We start from the raw sequence: 20,724 nt of genomic DNA, 5'->3' as shown, positions 1-20,724 counted from the left end.
ATTCAAACAAGAAAGTAGAGTATCAGTTTTGTTTAACAGGACAAAAAGAGATTACCTTTTCTCGATCTCGGGTGGGCTGATGTAAAGTTTGGAGCCACACGTTGCCAAGGGCTAGCATAGAATAGGTGTCACTCTGTGTGGATGGCTGTTTTAATATCCTCTCAAACTTCTTCTGTCCAGGACCCCATTCTTGTTTTGCCAAATGAAGATTGCCAATCAAAGACCAAGCATCTGGATGATCCTGAAACATACATATATGAAGAAGGAAAATCTGCAGTTTAGTTTGAGAGAGATCAATCATCTTCCCACAACAGCTGATTACTGAAGAGGTTTACAAGCTATATTATGACAGTGGTTTTCTTTCTTTTCTTTCTTTTTTTTTTTTTGCATGGCAATCCAAATTTATTGAACTACTGATGCTAAGTTATACAAAATTACACCACTTTAATTAAGGCTTTCAGTTTACATTTGGCCACCTCAAAGTAGTTGTAACTTTAGGTTGGTCAATTTAAATACTGTGGCTCCCTGTTGGATAGACACACAATCTTTACATCCAAACATTAATGCATACAAAGCAACAAGACATTGTTAAATAAAACAGCAATACTTACTGCAAATTAGGCCTTGTGACCAATTACATAATATTAAAATTACTTCCCCACATTCACATCCATAGTACTCGTCCACCATTTAAAATCTCAACCAAAACATTACACATGTGAAACCATCACTAACAGTCAAAAATACTAAACCTGTATATTTGGTATTGCAAATACACTTATGCATGAGCAAGCAAGGGATTCACAATGAGAATCTACAGCTGCAGAAGCCTGAAAATGATTTACAAAAATTGTTAAATCATTAAAAAATTGTTTGAAAATACACACTTCTTGTTGTAGACCCCCACATAACAGTGGTTTTCAAACTGAGAGTTGATACCCATTAGTGAGTTGTAAAATCAATTTAGTTAGTATTTAGTTATCTACATAGTAAATGCAACAGAACGGAATAAAGTAAAAATATCAGTGTGTCGTCCATTGGCAAAAGCAAATAATGATTTGTGAAACTTTCATTTCAGTTGTTTGTCTACATATACATTTGTGTGTACTAGGCTATGATGTGAAATCTATTTCTTTTTGTGGGCCCTCAAAACGTTTAGATGACCTCTATAGTTCCATCCAAAATCCTAAGATACTATGATTCTATGAAGTTCTCTCATATGGTACTAACTAAACTGAAAGTGAAGTAAACTAGAGTAAACACAGGAGCCAGGTCACATTTGTTGAAGTGGAGTGAAGGGACAGGATGGGGGAAGGGAAGAAGGAACAAGGAAGACAATAGGAAAGATTTATACAAAAAACATGGTCCCTATTTATAACATGATTAATAATGCAACCTAATACATTCTTCAGTATCTAATGAGTGAATGAAAACAAAACAAAACAAAACAAAACAAAAAGATGACAAAACCAGGAAGATTAAAAGGAAAAACTGATTTATGGGGAAGGAAAAGTGAAAATAATTATTTCTCAAACCTAAGAGTTAATATTACCAACCTGATTAATCTGAAGAGCTTCCTTAAACCAATCTGAAGCCTCATAAAAGTTTCCTTTGTCTCTAGCCATGGCTCCTAGGCGCAAATAGCCTGAAAACATATTTAAAAGTTTTTATATCCCAAATATTAGCTATAAAGTATCATAATTTTAAAGTTGTACTTTTGAAACAAATTTTTTTCATTAATACAGCCATACAAGAAACATAAAAGTCCCAAAAGTCAATAATCAATCATCAATCCAACAAGTTAAAGAATAATTTTGTCACGAACCAGACTTACTGTCTGAAATCTAAGACTCACCTCTGCCACTCCACTCCCAATTCTAGTTCCCTGGTCTAAGTCCTTATCTCAAGCTAAGTTATTTAAAAAGCTTGGAACTGGCCCATTTCTAATTTCTCTCCAATGCTCACCATTGTCAGTTACCTTTTTTTAAAAAAGGTGCTTGTAATATGGCAAAATAGTGAAAGTCTGATGAATAGGTATTACTACTTAGAAGACCTGAGCTCTAACTGGGGTTCTTCCATTAAATAACAGTGAAGTGCTACACAAATTTAAGTTGTTGTTTTCTCTAGGAAATGTCACTTCTCTCAAGATACCAATAATGGTTCACTACTGCCTATCAAATCAATTCATATTCAGTCTGGCATTCAACTGAAATCTTGCTTATTTTAAATCACTTTTGCATCCATAACAGCATGACAGGCACTAAGTTAATAGCTCCTGATATGCCGGGCACGGTGGCTCACGCCTGTAATCCCAGCACTTTGGGAGGCCTTGGTGGGCAGATCACCTGAGGTCAGGAGTTCGAGACCACCCTGACCAATGTGGCAAAACCCCATCTCTACTAAAAATACAAAAATTAGTCGGGCATGGTGGTGGGCCCCTGTAATCCCAATTACTCGGGAGGCTGAGGCAGGAGAATCGCACCAACCCGGGACGCAGAGATTGCAGTAAGCCTAGACTGTGACATTGCACTCCAGCCTGGGTGACAGAGCAAGACTCCATCTCACACACACACACACACACACAAAGCTCCTGATTTACTAGAGTCAAAACATCATGCTTTAGGTTCTTTTTAAAGAAAGTACAAAAACAAAAACAAAACCCTCATACACACAAATAAAATTAAGTACCCTATGTAAATTATTATTATTTAAAATATAAAGATAGGATCTCGCTATTGGGGTTGCTTAGGGTGGTCTCGAACTCCTGGACTCAAGCGATCCCCCTGCCTTGGCCTCCCAAAGTGCTGGGATTCCAGGCATGAGCCACTATGCCAGGCCTAAATTATTTTTTAATTAAAAGCTTTCCATATTTTACAATGTATAGGTTGCAAAACTCAAATTAGGACATTTTAGTAATAATTATTTCAAGGAAAAGCACTTCTCTTTCTCTATAAACATTGCAAAAATGTTCATATGAAATCAAAACAGGATGTTTCAAAGGTAAATGCATTATCAAATATGCCAAGGAGTTGTTAAAAGCCTAACAAAGGTAGTTGACCCACTGAAGATAGTGTAGTCATTGAAATATGGTCCAGTTGGTTTTAGTTGCTTATTTATAGCACAAATGTAAGTAAAGCTGCACCTTTGTTTTAAGGCCACAAATCTGCCCTGGAGAAATGGGGACATAAGAACCTTAAAAATTTCTGACTATCAAATCTAAATTTTTTTTCAGGCTAAATTTTTGCTGCTTTTGTGGGAATGAAGGGATTTCATTACATAAAGAAGTTTAAAATCCTTACAGTCAACATAATTAGGATGTTCACGTAAGATGTTTTTATACAGTTTTTCTGCTTCATGGAATTCACACATTGCCTCATATAGCCTGGCAAGGTTGTATGATGTGGTCACGGAAATGGCGTTATAGTAATGCTCATCATGTTCCGCTTCTGCTTTTGCACGGTCCAATGATGCCAAAAAATATTTCTATGAGAAAGAAAAATCACACTGTTAAAAGACTTAGTTTATACACTTTTTAAAAAGCCGTGCATTCAACTTGATTCAGTATAAAAGAAGGAAATATTTCTATTTTCCTACCTTAGCCTCCCCTAGGTTTCCAAGTCTAAAATGGAGGGCACCCACATTATTGAGAATCTCTGGGGGGACATCGGCCTGCACTTTCTCCTGCAGGATTCGTGTTGCTGTTCCATAGGCTGAAAGGGCACCCTGTATTTTCATGATTGACAGAAAAAGGTATAAGTGGAAAAGAAACACTACACCAGGCTTACAAAAAACACATCATATGGGAGATTAAAAAGCATTACTCAAACACCTGTATATCAGTCTGTTCCAAGATTTGTGCCAATTCAATCCAGGCTTCAACATCATCGGGATACTGTTCCGTGACCTTCTTCAAATGGCCCTGGGATAAAAGAGATTGTTAAGCTGAAGTATTCCATGAATAGGTTGTCAAAATTAAAAGTGGGGGCTATTTAAGTTTGTTTAATAAGTCCATTGTTTGTTATCTAAACTGGAACAAGCTCAGCTAACAAAACTGTTTATATCATATTTCTACTAGCAATAATAGGAAATGAGAAATGGAAGTTTTGGGATAACAGTAAACAGCTAAGACTTTAAAAAAAAGACGTACCTTGGCAATATCTCGTTTTTCTTGATCTTCTGAGGCAGCATACAGAGAGCCAAGAATTTTCATAGTTTCATAATTATTAGGATAAGCTTTCAAAACCTTCTCAAAGCATTGAGATGCATTTTCTTTGTCACCTCGATAAATATACATTTGTCCCAAACCAAAAAACGGGAGCACAAAAGAGGAAGAGGCAAACTGTGTGGCTTGATAATAGTACTGAAAAGCTTGGTCATAATCTTCCTAAAGATTGAAAATAAAATAAGACCAATATGAACAAAAGTATTGGAAAGACTTAAAACACCATAAGTAAAAAGATTAGACATTTAGAGAAGTTAAAAAATTACCTGAACATGGAATGATCTAGCTAGCTGATAGCAGCTCTCTGCTTGCATAGCTTCCACTTCTGTATTATGGAATGCATGGAGGGCCAGATGCTGGACTTTACTATAATCCTGAACGAAGATCAGAAAGTCAACTGAGTGAACTCATAAGACTAGCTTGCATAGCTGTTTTATCTTAGACTAACATTTCATTTACCTGTAAGATACATTTCCATCTTCTCCATAAATAATTGCCTTTCAGTGCTATAACAGTAATAGCCTAATCAATAATTCACTATGAAAGGTTAGTATGTTTCTACAGCCAGAGAGTAAAGCACTGTGGTTAGTCTAAGGTCACATAGCTATTCACCACAGTGCTTTACTCTCTCTGGCCGTAGAAACATACGCTCCTTTCATAGTGAATTATTGACTTTAGACTATTAACTCTTCCTCAATTTACCCATCCACAAAATGGGAATAAGATTACCTACATCATAGAATTACTGGGAAGATTACATAAGTAAATTCATAAAATGCACTTTTTTTTTTTTTTGAGACAGGGTCTTACTCTGTCGCATAGGCTGTAGTGCAATGGTGCCACCATGGCTCACTGCAGCCACGACCTCCCAGGCTCAAGTGATCCTCCCACCTCAGCCTTCTGAGTAACTGAGACTACAGGTATGTGCCACCATGTCCAGCTAATTTTTAAAATTTTTTGTGGAGATGAGGTCTCACTACGTTGCCAGTGCTGGTCTTGAAATCCTGGGCTCAAGCAATCCTCCCACTTCAGCCTCTCAAAGTGCTGGGATTACAGGCGTGAGCCACTAATCTCAGTAGATTTAGTATTTTAAGAAACCTAAAATACCACTGCTTCTACAGAATTAGTGGCAACTTAAAAAATACAACATGATCAACATGCAAAATAAACAAAAACGTCAGTGACTCCTTGTTCCCTACATAGTATGTCCAAACTCTGATATTACACAAATGCTCCACTATCTGAATCCAAAGCACTGCCTACCATAAAAATATTATATACTATTTCATATATTTGTGTGTCTTTCCTTTTTCAACTCTCTAGTGACCTCTTCCTAAAAACCTAGTTCAAAAGCTCTGCGGCCTTGGTGAAAATTCACCTTAGCCACCTGACCACTTCCTCATTTCTCTACCATAAATGAGTAGATACCTTTATTTTTACACTTACATTTGTTTACATGGCTGCTTTTTCTATGAAACTAAACTCCTTGAGTACAGAAACCATGTTTTACTCATCTCCGCATCACCACCACAGTGTTGGGTACAGTATATAGGGGTCAATAAATATTAAGCAAATAAATGAATAAACAAACGTATGTACCCCCACGTAACTAATACAACAAACTCTATAATTTGGAGGGGGGGGAAAATCTGACATTTTCAAATTTCTTTCCAAGTTTAAAAAAGAAATAAAATATCGATTGCAGTATAGAAAAACAAAATTAGAATTTAAAAATAAATGATTTCTACCTTTTTGAAGAAAAAGTGATTTGCCAAGTGGTTTAATACCATAGGGTTGCTAGGATCAATAGTATAGGCTCTGGAAAGAAGCTGGACGCCATTTTTAATGGAATCAGCCTAAAAGAAAACATTGCAACAAGGTGGAGTGAAAACAATACTAAATTAGCACTTTTCAAAGTTTTCTTCAGTCACAAGAAATAAGGTTATAAACCCTAAGATCAGACACTAAAATGGATTAGAAGCCTCTTATGATTTTTAAATATCTGTATTGCATTTGTAATTAAATCTCCCTTTTAATCCTTAATTTTTTTGTGTGTCACTTTTTTTTCCCTCTTTTTATTTTCTTGTTCAGTTCTTGCTTGAGACTTACCTACTTTATTAGTCCCTGCCCCTACTTCTCCCACAAAAAAGCCACCTTTGTTTTTATTTATTTATATTCATTTTTATTTTTTTTCAGACAGGATCTCATGTGTTGCCCAGGATGGAGTGCATTGGCACGAACACAGCTCACCGCAGCCTTGACCTCCTGGGCTCAAACAACCCTCCCGCTTTGATCTCCCAAAGTGTTGGGATTATAGGTGATAGCCACCATGTCTGGCCTTTACCACCTTTGGTTTTATTGATCCGAGTTGTTTTCTTCATATGACTGATACTGGTGGATTACCCAACAGCCATTTTATCACTTATCCTAACAGAATCCAGATTTTGTAGCCTGTGAAAATCTTTTGAGTTTAGGAAGGAAAGTTCCCTTCCCTTCTTCCCCAGGCCTGGGAGATGACTCATGACTGACCTATACCAGTCCAGATAATCTATTCCTCTGGCCTAAGGTAGTGGTTCTCAACTGAGGATGAAGTCATGTTTGGTTATCACAACTGGAGGAATGCTACCGGCATTTAGTGGGTAGAGGCCAGGGATGCTGTTAAAATAAACATCCTACAATGGAAGGGACAGTTCCCTACAACAAAGAATTATCCAGCCCAAAATGTCAATAGTACTGAGGCTGAGAAACCTGGGCATCCCTGTTTTGGACAATTATACATAAAGGGAAGCATGATGGAGAGCTTCCGTCTCAATACAAGACAGGGCTTCTCTAAGAGAAAGCCTTTTTATCCTTTCCCTTTCCTCCCTCTTTATAAGATCAATGTAATAATGAGAAGCTGGAGATGCTGCAGCCATCTTGTGACTATGAGGTGACAGACATGATGAAGAAAGGCTGCACATTAAGGAAGGGAGGACAGAATTATATAAAATCATAGGTTTGATGACAAGGAGCTATCAAATTTGAGACCTTTGACAACTGGTTTAGTAAACAGTAAAAGCCCTTATGTTTAAGGCACTGAGATGTGTTTTTTGTTACTTGCAGTGGAAGCATTCCAAACTGACATACAAGTCTACAACCCCTTATCTGAGATTCTGAAATCTAAATGCTCTAAAAAACAAGCTTTTTTTTTTTTTTTTTTTTTTTTTTTTTTTTTTTTTTTTTTTTTTGGTAATCTTGGAGCAAACTCATTTGGTGGCAATACTACCTGAATTATAACACTATCCTACTAGTGTGAACAGTCTATCATTTTGCCACACAAATAAAAGTTTGCTTTTGGGGTAGTGCCCCAATAACTGGGTATTATACATTACAAAGTACAGGTACCTTTCTGTAATCTGTAGTCTTAATTTCTAAGACACATCTGGCTCCAAGAGTTTTAGGTAAGAGGCTGTGGGCTTGACAAAGCAGTTAGAAGCTAGATACTTTTTTCACTTACATACCTCTTTATTGTTGAGTTCTAGAACAGCCAGTCCAACTAATGCTCCCACGCATTTGGAATTGAGTTCTAGGGCTCTGCTGAATGCCAGACGAGCTTTTTCCAGTTTGTTAAGTTTCACAAAGCAATGACCCATTCCTAAACGAACTTCCGCTATAAAATGAAGTCATTCAATCCGTTAAACTAGGGCATTTTTTAGGGTTCAATTACAAAAATGCTTAAACATTCTCTATTCGTGAGTTGCAAAATCCCCAAAATTAACCTCAGTATAACTACACTATAAAATCTTTTGATCTATCACAAACTTGGTTTCCTTGGAGGCTACATCATACCACGTTCCAACCCTCTCCCCTATCACCGACACATTTCTCACCACAGAACAGAATACTATAATACTGGTATTTTTCTTGTCTTCTAACAACGCTGCTAACCATATCTTCAATTTCTCATTACTGAAGAATGATTTTTAAACAGAGAACAAAAGTTCCACTAAGACCTTAAATGTGACTGATTATGTGCACATACCATTGTTCCCTTCAGAGCTATGCTCACATGTGCTACCTCATTTCAAGACCATGCCAAAACACAAACAAGTTCCCATCTAAAGCCAATCGCCATACTGGTCACTAGATGCCCTCTTATCTATTCAAGGATACTGCTCCAGCAACCCTCCCCTATTTTTTCTCTCTACTGGATCATTCATTCTCATCTATACATAAACATTCTCCCATCTTATAAAAATCCTCTCTTGAATATCTCTTTCCAGTTGTCAATCATGTCTGTTCTTCCTTTGACAGCAAAACTCCCAGAAAGATCTAGCTACGCTTGCTATGTCTAATTCCTTTCCCTCCATTTTCTCTTGAATACACTCCAGTGAAGCTCTCACCCCACTATTCCAGTAAAACTGCTTTTATCAAGGTCACTATGGATTTGTATGCTGCTAAATCCAATGATCAATTCTGTCCTTATTTTACTTGGCCTAACAACAGAATTTGACACTGTTGGTCATCATCTTCTGGAAACATTTTACATTTGCCTTTAAGGACAATGCACTTACCCTATTTTCCTCCTATACCTCTGGCTATTATCTTCTCAGTCTCCTTTGCAGATTCTTCCTTATTTTCCTTATCTCTTAATGTCAGAGTGCTCTAGGGCTCCACCTTCAGACCTCTTTTCTATTTGCACTCATTCACAGCTTTATACACTGTATGTTCATGATTTCAGCCCAGACCTCTTTCCTGAATTCCAGCCTTTCTGATCTCTTCATCAATTTTAAATAACGGGATTTGGAAAATATGATTAAGTATAGAGTTTACTGGGGTGCAAGGTGTGAGAACGGCCACTGGAAAAGTACTGACTCCAAATAAGTGATATCAGCGTTTTCCAAAGTGAAAAAGTTAAGGTTTTAATTATTTGGGGGAAACAGAGAAGTTCTAGCAGGATTATAACATTTTTAAATATAACACCAGGTGCATATATTACAGCAATTTGATTGGTTACAAATTGCTATATTCTAAAAAGATTATTTTATTGCTCCATGTGAGGGGGGTCTTATTTGTGGCACCATTTGATCTTAATTATTTACAGCAAAAAAAAAGGCAGAAATTGCAACTGCATGCTACGTGACTCAGATTGTATAGCCACATTCTTCTCAAGGCTCAGGATAAAGCTCTAAAAGCTTTAAGTTTGAACTGTTTAATTTCACAACTTATATGTCTAAAAGGTATTTCAAACTTTTCATGTCTAAAACTAGTTCCACTTAAACTATTTCCCAAATGTAATAAAATATAACACTACTTTTCCAATTGCTTGTGCAAGGGAGTTATCTTTGACTCTTTCTCTCTGTCTCATACATCATATCTACTCCATCAGCTCTCCTTTCAAAATACATGTAGAATCTGACCACTTGTACCAACTCCACTATTACCTCCCTAGTGTGAGCCACAATCACCTCTGACCTGCCTGCCTGCAGATGCCTTCTTCCTGCTCTCCCTACTTCTGTCCTTGACCCCCCTCCCCTTGAGCCCCACTCTAATCTCAACCCCAAAGCTCTAACAATCCTTTTAAATATAGGTCAGATCATGTCACTCCTCTGCCCAACACCCTCCAATGGCTTCCTGTCTCTGTCGGTGTAAAAGTTAAAGTCCTTACAATAATCTGTGATGCCCTATGTGATTAGTCAGTTCCTGGTTATAGTTTTGACCCCGTTTCTTACTACTTCTCACCCCCACTCTTTCTCCATTCCAGAAATAATGGCCTCCTTACTCTTCCTTAAACTTTCCTCTTTCCTCTGGACCTTTGTACCTTCTATGCTCTCTCTCTAGGAGCGGTCTTCTCCTATATATCTGCCTGGCTTCTAGTTGTTTTTTAGGTCTTCACACAAATGTTACTATCTCTGATGAGTTTCCTTGGTCATCCTTTCTAAGCAACTCCTGATGCTTCTCATACCCTTTTTCTGCTTTATTCTTCTCCTTAGCTCTTACTGGTAGCTTACACATCATACATATTTTACTATTTATCTTGCCCACTGAAAACTGAATTCCATGAGGGTAGGAACTTTTGTTTCTTTGGTTAATTGCTACATTCTCAGGGTTTAGAACAGTGCCTGTCACATACTCAATAAAAATTTGCTACATGAATGACATTTTGGAAAGAAAAATAATATAGGGCGAAAAGATTATATTATAATCTACTATCCAGACTTTTTTTTTTCTTGAGACAGGGTCTTGCTCTGTTGCCCAGGCTGGAGTGCCATGGCATGAACATGGCTCACTGCAGCCTCAAATGCCTAGGCTCAGGCAATCCTTCAGCCTTAGCCTCTTGTGTAGCTGTGACCACAAGCACTATCATGTGCAGCTGATTTTCTATAGAGACGGGGGTCTCACTTTGTTGTGGAAGCTGCTCTCAAATTCCTGGGCCCAACATGCAATCCTTCTACCTCAACCTCCCAAAGTGCTGAGATTACAGGTGTGAACCAGTGCACCCAGACCCTATCTATTTTTTTCCCATTGAGACAGGGTCTCGTTCTGTTGCCCAGGCTGGAATGCAATGGCACAATCATGGCTCACAGCAGCCTCAACTTCCCAGACTCAAGTGATCCTCCAGCCTCAGCCTCCTAAGGAGCTGGGACCACAAGTGTGTGCCACCATGCTGATGTAACTTTTTCATTTTTTGTAGAGACAGGGTCTCACTACGTTGCCCAGGCTGGTCTCAAACTCCTGGGCTCAAGTGGTCCTCCTGCCTCAGCCTACCAAAGTGCTGGGATTATTGGCATGAGCCACTGCACCTAGCCTTACCATCCAGTTTTTGACTCAAACGTAGCACTAAAAAAAAAAAAAATCATGATTCTGATACTTCAATAATCTAACAATATCTTTTCATAACTAACGTCATAAGCAACTGACAAATCCTCAATGTTTTAAGCTGGGTCATACACAGTTTAGACATAAATTTTTCTCTTACCTGGACATCCTGGGTTAGTACGCAATGCTTTCTTATAGTAAGCAAGAGCTCCTCTGTAATCCTTCTTGTTGAAGGAAATGCAAGCTTTACCTGTAAAGATTTTTAAAAATAAACATAGTGTCTGATTAAAGGCCACAAGTCTATTATGCTTTACACTAACTTACCTAAGTTAAATACATCGCTCAGTAAGAAATACTTGAAAATAGTGAACAAAATTTCATATTAAAAATTTGTTTTTCATAAAAGTATATTAATTTGTCTAAAAATAAAACTTCCTGTTTTTATGTGAAATGTTATGAAGTTAGCAAACTAACAATAGGAACAGACAACTGAATACCGCCTGTTTTCACTTATAAGTGGGAGCTAAATGATGAGAACACATGGACACACAGTGGTGAACAACACATACTGGGGCCTTTTGGAGGGTGGAGGGTGGGAGGAGGAAGAGGATCAGGAAAAATAACTAATAGGTACTAGGCTCAATACCTAAGTGATGAAATAACCTGCACAACAAACCCCCATGACACAAGTCTATCTATGTAACAAACCTGTACTTGTACCCCTGAACTTAAAAAAAGTTTTAAAAATGTTACAAAATAGTAATTGAAATAGCTTCAAGTTGTCTAAGTAGAGATTGCTTATTGGCTCTTCAGAAGTGAATAACCAATTACTCTTTTTTGAAAAAATTATTTTTTGTAGAGATAGGGTCTTGCTATGTTGCCCCAGCTGGTCTTGAAATCCTGGTCTCGAACTCCTGGTCTCAAGTGATCCTCCTGCCTCAGTCTCTCAAAGGGCTGGGATTACAGGTATAACGAGACAGGGTCTCAAAGCGCTGAAATCACACTGTGCCTGGCCTAAATAATAATTACTCTTAACTGGTATATATTTTATTTCTACAATTTCAACAATATTTGTTGTAGGTAATTTCATTTGTAACAACATAAAGCTCTTCTACTGTGCTGTCTAGCTGAGTTATTAAGAAGCTATTACAAAGAAATCTATTGTAGGCATATGCTGAAAACAATTGTTTCCTAGTATGTTGCCAAAGATCACTTACCAAGAAGGGCTGGAATATTATTTGGAGACTGATTGAGTACAAAATGAAACTGTGCATCAGCTTGATCCATTTTGTCACCCTCAAGGAGGCAAAAGCAGGCTCTTCCCAATAAATGGTTCTATAAAGTAATATATTATCTTAGACTTTACCCCCATATACCATTAACGTGTAACACTAAAGTGAAAACCAAATAGCAAGGAGGTGGAGCACAATGCAAATTCCCCTATCAAATGTAATGTGCTTAAGCTACTAACAAGCAATTCTTAATTACAAAATGAGAAATTATCCTTAAATGTAAGTCTTCTGCGCCAGTAACAATGACCAAAAGAAAAATTTTAATTCCTTAAAATATCCTTGAAATTCACCTGGAGATAATAAAATTACTGGAGCAAGTTTTATGTACTAAATTCGCCCATATTACTTAAACAGTACAAAAACCAAAGCATTCCAATTTTAATGAGGAACCTTTCTTCTTTTTGACTCTATCAACCATGTTATTTGAAGAAAAACTCTTTCAAAAAATCTGCTCTCACACACATTTTGCTTTCATGTGCTTTCCCCCCTTCATAAATGGAAAGAAATTTGACTTTATTTTTACCTGATCATACATAATAATTTTATCGGCCATTGTATACAATAAGGTGGCCTGTGTAATAAGATCCTTTTTATTGTCCTTATTCTTTTCTTTCCGAGCCTGTTGTACATAATACGCTGCCAATGTATCCAAGCAAGTCATCTGGTCTTTTTCATGGTCTCTATAGTCCAAATTGCCATCTATACGTGCTGCTTCCAACAATTTTACAAACTCTTCTGTTTTTCCTTGCTTGTAGTATTCCAGCTATAGGTAATGAAACAAATTAGAATCACTAAAGCACATGTCCATATAAAAAGTTGTACATAAATGTTTATAGCAGCTTTTTTTGTAATAACAAAAAACTGGAAACAATCAAAATGTTGATTAACAGGTGAATGGATAAACAAGCTGTGGTGTATCCATAAAAAGGATACTATCCTACAATGAAAAGGAATGAACTATTAATACATGCTACAACATGGATAAATCTCAAAGTAATTATGCTGAACGAAAGTAATCAGACCAAAAAAAAGAGTACATATTGTGTGATCCTATTTATATAAAACTCTAGAAAACATAAAACAATCTCTAGTGTCAGAAAGCAGATCAGTCATTATCTGGCACAGGGATTAGGGGTGGGGTGGGGGGCTTGTGGGGAGTGGTACAGAGGACAGTTTTGGAAGGTGATGGATGTATTCATTAACCTTGATTGTGGTAATGGCTTCACAGGTATATACAGATGATAAAACTTATCAAATGGTAAATGTCAAATATGTGCAATTTATTATAAATCCATTAGACTTCAATAAAGCTGTTTAAAAAACTGGAATGACTCAAAATGTTCCCAATCTGCTACTTATCTAGCAATAGTTGATTTCTAACTAAAATTTTCAGACAAGTGGAGCCTAAGAGAGAAAACAATAGTAAAAGATATGAAGAATTCTAAATAGAAAACTTGGGTTCTGGTTCTAGATCTACCAAAAATTATCTGTGATTTGGGCCTGTTTAATACATTCTCTAGGCATCTGTTTGACTTATAAATAATAAAAGAAATATCCACTAGGTGTGGTGGTATGCACCTGTAATCTACTACTTGGGATGCTGCAGTGGCAGGATGGCTTGAGCCCAGGAGTTTGAGTCTAGCCTGGACAAAACAGAGAGACTCTGTCTCTATGTGGAATATCCACCATTTACTAACCACTGACCATTGGTCACATACCATGAAAGGAATTTCATATACATATTCTCTAATCTGTACAACCACTCTATGAGGTAGATGCTAACATCTCTATATTTTAAATGCAGACATATGCTCAGAAGTTAGATCACTTGTTTAAGGTCACATAGCTAGTTAGCAGCCATGCCGAGACTTATCTAACCCCAAAGCCTACATTCTTTTCCCTATAAAAATCTATATCCCACAATGTTTCATTAAACTATTCTACTACAGGTGCCACGCTAATCCTCCAATATTCTAATTTTTGTTTAAGTGCTGTTAAGGAAGGCATATGTACTTAAAAAAAAAATATATATATATATATACACACACACACACACACACACACACACACACACACCCCTAAATTACCGTATGGTTTTAAAAAATGTGTGTGACAAGGAGGCTTGGTCTCCATGGAATAAGCAAACTTGGCACTTCAAGTCAAGAAGGCACTGCTTGTCACTGAAAATACTTCTCTGTAAATCCACATCCAAAAGGAAGAAACTCTTAGAGCAGTCTTGAGCATGGGATATAAGCCCAATTCCAGACCTATTTCTCTGATTCTTCAAGACAATATTAGGAGACTCTTCTGCATGTTTGTATGAAAGCAATGTGGCACATCTCCTTAGGAATAATGACTGTAACATTTATATTTCCTATTCCTATAAAAAGGAAACATCATTATGCAGCTGATGCTGGCGAGTAGAGGATATAGAATTTTAGGCTTTCTGACTGGATTTTCTTGAGAATCTCTAGTAAGATTCACATTGAAGGAGACTAAATAGGACAAAAAACGTAAGCCTGAGATAAACTTCACCCAAAAGAACTTCCGTGGGGTTTTCCTGGAGCCTAATCACTTTCTAGAATATTTTAAGGGAAATGTTTTATTGTTATAGGAAACAATGTTAAGCAGCAATGTTCACACAGAAGCACTTTCCTTTTTTTCAGCTTGTCTATAAACCATAAGCCAGCCTTCACTGAACAAGCACTAAATAATCACATATTCAATATAGAGTAGTACTTAAATGAATTTTGCCTTTACCAACATAGACTAATTCACCAGTAGAGTAGCATATCACTTAGTAAAATGGCCTTATTGTTTCATAAATTATTAACACAATTAATTTCCATACACATGGTATAATTAATCTATCATGCAGCCAAGCTGGCTATTACTATATCTGAAAACAGAAACTACATATTTTCCTAGTCAACAAATAAAAAATATTTGCTACATGAATACTGACCGCCAAAGCAATCCATATGTGCAGTTGTGTGTGTTCCTGTTTCAGAATACTGATAACTTCATCTCCCTCCGGTAACTGATCGAAGTCAAGTTCAATGACCTAAAATACAAAATGTAGGTCTTAACTCTTATTCCGCTTTAAAATTCAAATTTCATCTGTGCTGCTTTTCTTGAATATAATCAACATGCATATACATAGAGTACGTGTTCACTTTCAATACGGTTGAGCTAATACATGTTAATGTTTAAGGAATACATGACAATTAGGTAATACTATAATAAAGTAAGAGCACAGACCTGCTACTTGTCCCCAAATCACTGGAACTATAAAATGCTAGAAATGGTCTGCTTACTCAAAAATAACAAAACAAAATCCTACTTAACATAGAATCCAAGTAAAGTGCAGATAAGCACCCTAGAGACTCTCATGCCATAGGTCTGACTCCTTGAGATGCATGACCCTACAGGCCATGCAAAGTTGAATGCCACTGCACACATTAATCATGGAGGTGGCACCTGCGTGTAACAGTCAGTCCTGACTGTAAGCACAAAAATAATAATAGGAAAATGTCCTGGAATTAGAGGCAATGACTACACAACTTTGCGAATACACTAAAAACCACTGAATTTTATACCTCAATATTACCTCTCAAACAAAAAAATAAAAGTAGGAGTATAAGATATACAAGAAGACTGAACATCAAAGCTGAGAGCTTTACTCAGACAAGCCACAGGCCACCCATGAATGAGACATAGGTAAACCAGAGGAGGTTAAATTCTATCAGCACACAGGGGCGGCTAAATCTTGGGCTATCTCGCTGAAGGAGAGTTGATATAGAGAACATAGTGCACCATGACAGACTCGAGTTTCTAAGGGAGAAGAGATGACCTCCTATATATTCCCAGGGAAAGATCTTCAGCTTGAGCAGCATATAAACCCCGGTAACATCAGAGCCCACCTCTGTAATCTGCAAGGTGTTTTACAGTTTATCGGGTACTCTCACATCTCTGCTCCCGCGTGTTGGTTAGGAAACGAGTAGCGCACTGTCAAAAACGAATAGGCTGGAGAGGAACTTTCAAGAACTCCTTCTCCGAGTGGCCCTGAGGCTGCAGAGACGCGGTGCTCCCTGCCCGAGAGGGCACAGGGGCTGAAGAAGATGATGATCAGACCTTGGCCAGGGATTTTGATCAGGGCTCTTAGGGAAGGAGGATGCTTTCGCTTCAGAAACGAAGTCGAGTGAAGTCGGTGGGGGCGATCGTACAAGTTCACGGCCCCCACCCGCCTCCATACACGACACTTACCTCGTCAGTGTCCCGGAGGGGAATCTCGATGGAGCCCCGCGACATGATGAGGTCAGAAGGCGAGCAAGTGTCTCGCCCCGCCGCTTCGCAGCCGGTAGTCTCCGCTTCAGGCTAGTCCAGAGGTGAGTGACGGCTCCGGCTCTGGTCTTGACTGCCGCCCCGCGGCGCCGCCAGAGCTCTGGCTTCTCCTTCCCGTCAGCCGCTTAAACAACGAGCAGCCGACGGCGGAGGGCCACTTCCGGCGACCCCGCCCCCTGTCCCGGAAGCACTCCCGCGGGAGCGTGCCCTACGCGAGCTCACTCTGTGGCTGCGGTGTTTCCATTTTGGTGTTGGCAGTTCAGAAGCTTTCGTTGGCGTGTCAGCTGTAGGGCTGTAGGGTGTGACCCGAGAGCCTGCAGGACCTTCGGAACCATGTGGCGTTTGACTCTCCTCAGTGCTGGCTCGGCCCCAAACGAAAGCTTGGAAGGCGTAGCCGCTTGGTCCCGCGGTGGGCGGGGCCTCTGCCTGACGTGGACCTCTTGGGATGGGCCTGGCCAATCCTGTTGTCTTCCCAAGCTTGTTGTGGATAATTCAGTCTTTCGTTCCGCAACCCAATCATTAGTTCATCTTTTGGTCCCCGTTGGGTGTAAGTCATACCTATGATACCTTTGTGACTAGTTTAAATAAAAAATTTACAATTAATTCGGTAATCATTGTGATAATTCATGTCTTTTTTTTTTTTTTTTTGGTTCTTCGAAGCATGTAAGAGGATCTAGTGTATTTGTGATTTAAATAAAATTGCAGAAGAGGCCGGGCGCCGTGGTTTACGCTTGTAATCCCAGCACTTTGGGAGGCCAAGGCGGGCGGATCATCTGAGGTCAGGAGTTCGAGACCAGCCTGACCAGCATGGTGAAACCCTGTCTCTACTAAAAATACAAAAATTAGCTCGGCGCGGTGGTGGGCGCCTGTAATCCCAGCTACCCGGGAGACTCAGGCAGGAGACTCGCTTGAACCCGGGAGGCGGAGGTTGCAGTGAGCCGGGTTCGCCCCACTGCACTCCAGACTGGGGACGGATCGAGACTCCACCTCAAAAAAAAAAAAAAAGTATTTTTAGTAATATATTTTATTTAACGTGATATATCCAAAATCTCATTTCAACATGTAATCAATATAAAAATTCAGATAATTTTTACATTTTTAATACTAAGTCTTGAAAATTCGGTATGTATTTCACATGTATACACTTGTCTCAGTTGCCTGATTTTAAGTGGAAATATTGGATCTGTGTTTAGATTTCATAAAGTTTGCAGTTGAAAAAATAGGTTCGCATACTTTAGTTTTTCCAAAATTTAAATTAATTAAAATTTTTTGAAATTAAATTCCTTAATTAGATTAGTCATATTTCAAGTGTTCCATAGCCACATGTGGTTAGTGAATACTGCATTGGATGGCATCAGACAGAATTTCCCAGAAATACTGTTTAATACATTTTAAAGTTTATAAAGCAAGCATTAAACAAAAGTACAAATAGTGGCGATTGTTATTCTCCATGCCCAAAAGCCTCCCTGATATTAAAAACTCTATTGATAGGTTTGGTTTTTCAGTTATTTGCATCCAAAGCATCATACCTGATAATGCATAGTGCCATGATTGAATAGTTGGGGCACTCAGTTTAGAGTGGGATTTGGAGGAAGTGACATTAAGTTGCATCTGGGAAAATGAGTTTGACAGGTAAAGTACGTAGGAGAATGTGTACCAGAGGGGACAGCATGTTGGGGAAGAGCTTTGAGAACCTGCAAGAAGGTCATGTGACTAGAATGTAGAAAATGAGGGGGCGAGTGGCATAAGTTGAAGTTGGTATAAGAAGTACCCAGACATGCTGGGCTTTATTCATATAAAGCAAAACTGACATCTTGTCCTGTGTCCAAAATGAGTGAGTGTACACATTATATCCCACAGGAAAAACAAAATACTTTGTGTTCTGAAATAAACCGTGAAAGAACAGTATCACACTATCTGTAGTCTCCAAAGTGAACAAAACTTTCAGCATTTCCCATATATTACTGACTCTTTTACAATTTAATTGCTGACTTTTGTAATGCTGCAGTTTGAAGATATGTGGGAGCTTGGGGTCATATGGCAGTCATATGAGAAAATTGCCGTTTTCCTACCATGAAGCAACTAACTGTAAACCTTGGTGTGTGTGCATTTGATGTATCAGTTCTTCTAAAGCCTAAATTCACTTGTATACTTTTGCAAGTGTTTTTGTAAGTAAACTTTTTTTATCTAAATGCTTTTGTCCTTCAGAATTTCTTTTGACTTAGTATATATTAATGATTTGGGGTTTTATCTTACATGCAAAGTGATTGAAAGGTTTTAAGTGATGTGTATGTGTCAATGAGAGGGAGAAAGAATAAAAGAGAATTGATTTTGGCCAGGCGTGGTGGCTCATGCCTGTAATTCCAGCACTTTGGGAGGCCGAGGTGGGCCTATTGCATGAGCTTAAGAATTCAAGACCAGTCTGGGCAGCATGGTGAAACTTCGTCTCTACTAAAGATACAAAAATTAGCTGGGTGTGGTGGTGCACACCTGTAATCCCAGCTACTCAGGAGGCTGAGGCACGAGAATCGCTTGAACCCTGGAGGCAGAGGTTGCAGTGAGCTAAGATCATACCACTGCACTCCAGCCTGGGCGACAGAGTGAGACTCTATCTAAAAATAAAAAAAAAAAAAAAAAAGAATTGATTTTAAAAGATTGTTCTGGCTACGTTGTGGAAGATGGATAGGAAAGTGTCTTGAGAGGATGTGGGCAGACCACTTAGGAAACTGCTGTCCAGGTCACAGATGATAAATAGGAACAGGTTTAAGACAGTGGAGGTGGAGAGAAGTGGATGGATTTAAGATTATCATCTATCTGTCTATCAATCATCTGTTGATACCTTAGTCACTAGGACTTGCCAATGTATTGGATATAGGCCAGGGTCACTGAAAAAGTAGTGTCAAGAAGGACATCCAGTTTCTGGCATGAACAACTGGGTGAATGATGTGTCATTTCCTAAAATAGGAAAGATTAGTGGAGGAGCACATTTGGGCAAGGGTAGACCACTAGTTCGATTTCACATGTGTTGTTTGTGCTGTCTCTGCAACAGCCAGATGCAGATTTCAGATAGTCAGTTATTGGATATACAGATCTGTGATTCAGAAGACAGTTTCTAACCTGGAGAAGTAAGTCTGAGAGCCATTGGCATAAAAATAAATTTTAAAACTGTTGTATTAGATTAGATTAGATAATCTAGAGAGAGAATGGAGAGTGACAAGAGAAGGGCCTAGTTCCCAGCCTGAGGAATTCTAGCACACAGAGGGCATGAAGAGGAAGGTGGCCTGCAAGGAATCAGCGAGGACAATGAAGAGAGAATCACCTACCAGGGGCCTGGCAACAATTGAGACTTAAACTACACTCTTGGTACAGGTTGCTACAAGCAACCTTTTGTTTTTCCCTAACTGTAGCAGACACTGATGAAATTAGATGTTTTAGAGCTGTAGAACCAGTTTTGGAGCGATTTCAAATAATTTATTTCAACTGGCATGATTGCATAACGTCCATTCACAAAACGCCATGCTCCATACTGAGCCTGAGTGCACTAGATCAAGGCAAAGCAATTAGTGTATTTGGCCACTGTGGGTTTTGTTGAGTACGTGTTCGAAATAGATTGCTAAGATTCTTAGTTTTATGTTGTTGATATTGCAGTTGGCTGTAATGTTGGTAAATATATACATTTAGCCAATCTGAAGAGTAAGTTGTTTTATATGTTGATAAAATATGCTAATTATTTAATTAATTTATTATTTTTGAGGCACGGTCTCACTCTGTCATTCAGGATGGAGTATGGTGGCATGATCATAGCTCACTGCAGCCTCAAACTCCTGGGCTCAAGCAGTCTCCTGCTTCAGCCTCTCAAGTAGCTGGGGCTATAGGCGGACACCACCACATCTGGCTAAATATGCTAATTATTAAAAAGGAGTGAAGAAAGTTGATCTTAACAAGTGATATATATGTATAATTTGTTATATATAATTATATGTGTGTGTAGATATAGATATAGATATATTTAGACAGGGTCTCACTCTGTCACCCTGGAGGGCAGTGATGTGATCATGGCTCATTGCA

General features: G+C 38.5%; 1 protein-coding gene across 1 annotated transcript in view; it reads right to left on the bottom strand.

Annotated features, from left to right (window-relative positions):
- The window catches only part of CTR9 (CTR9 homolog, Paf1/RNA polymerase II complex component), a 28,877-nt gene extending 11,626 nt beyond the window's left edge, over positions 1-17,251 (bottom strand). Inside the window, exons 1-14 of the mRNA XM_010384807.2 lie at positions 16,579-17,251; positions 15,278-15,376; positions 12,836-13,075; positions 12,238-12,355; positions 11,181-11,270; positions 7,723-7,871; positions 5,971-6,078; positions 4,489-4,596; positions 4,148-4,384; positions 3,830-3,919; positions 3,595-3,723; positions 3,300-3,483; positions 1,557-1,645; positions 56-241 (exon numbers count right to left, since the gene is read on the bottom strand). Of these exons, the coding sequence (XP_010383109.1) occupies positions 56-241; positions 1,557-1,645; positions 3,300-3,483; positions 3,595-3,723; positions 3,830-3,919; positions 4,148-4,384; positions 4,489-4,596; positions 5,971-6,078; positions 7,723-7,871; positions 11,181-11,270; positions 12,238-12,355; positions 12,836-13,075; positions 15,278-15,376; positions 16,579-16,623 (1,872 nt within the window). The 5' untranslated portion in view covers positions 16,624-17,251. The remainder of the gene's footprint in view (positions 1-55; positions 242-1,556; positions 1,646-3,299; positions 3,484-3,594; positions 3,724-3,829; positions 3,920-4,147; positions 4,385-4,488; positions 4,597-5,970; positions 6,079-7,722; positions 7,872-11,180; positions 11,271-12,237; positions 12,356-12,835; positions 13,076-15,277; positions 15,377-16,578) is intronic.
- Between the last annotated feature and the right edge of the window lie 3,473 nt (positions 17,252-20,724).

The sequence above is a fragment of the Rhinopithecus roxellana genome, chromosome 15, assembly GCF_007565055.1.
Source record: "Rhinopithecus roxellana isolate Shanxi Qingling chromosome 15, ASM756505v1, whole genome shotgun sequence".
Taxonomy (NCBI): domain Eukaryota; kingdom Metazoa; phylum Chordata; class Mammalia; order Primates; family Cercopithecidae; genus Rhinopithecus; species Rhinopithecus roxellana.
The sequence above is the reverse complement of the archived record's forward strand: the minus strand, read 5'-3'. Positions and strand labels throughout refer to the sequence as shown.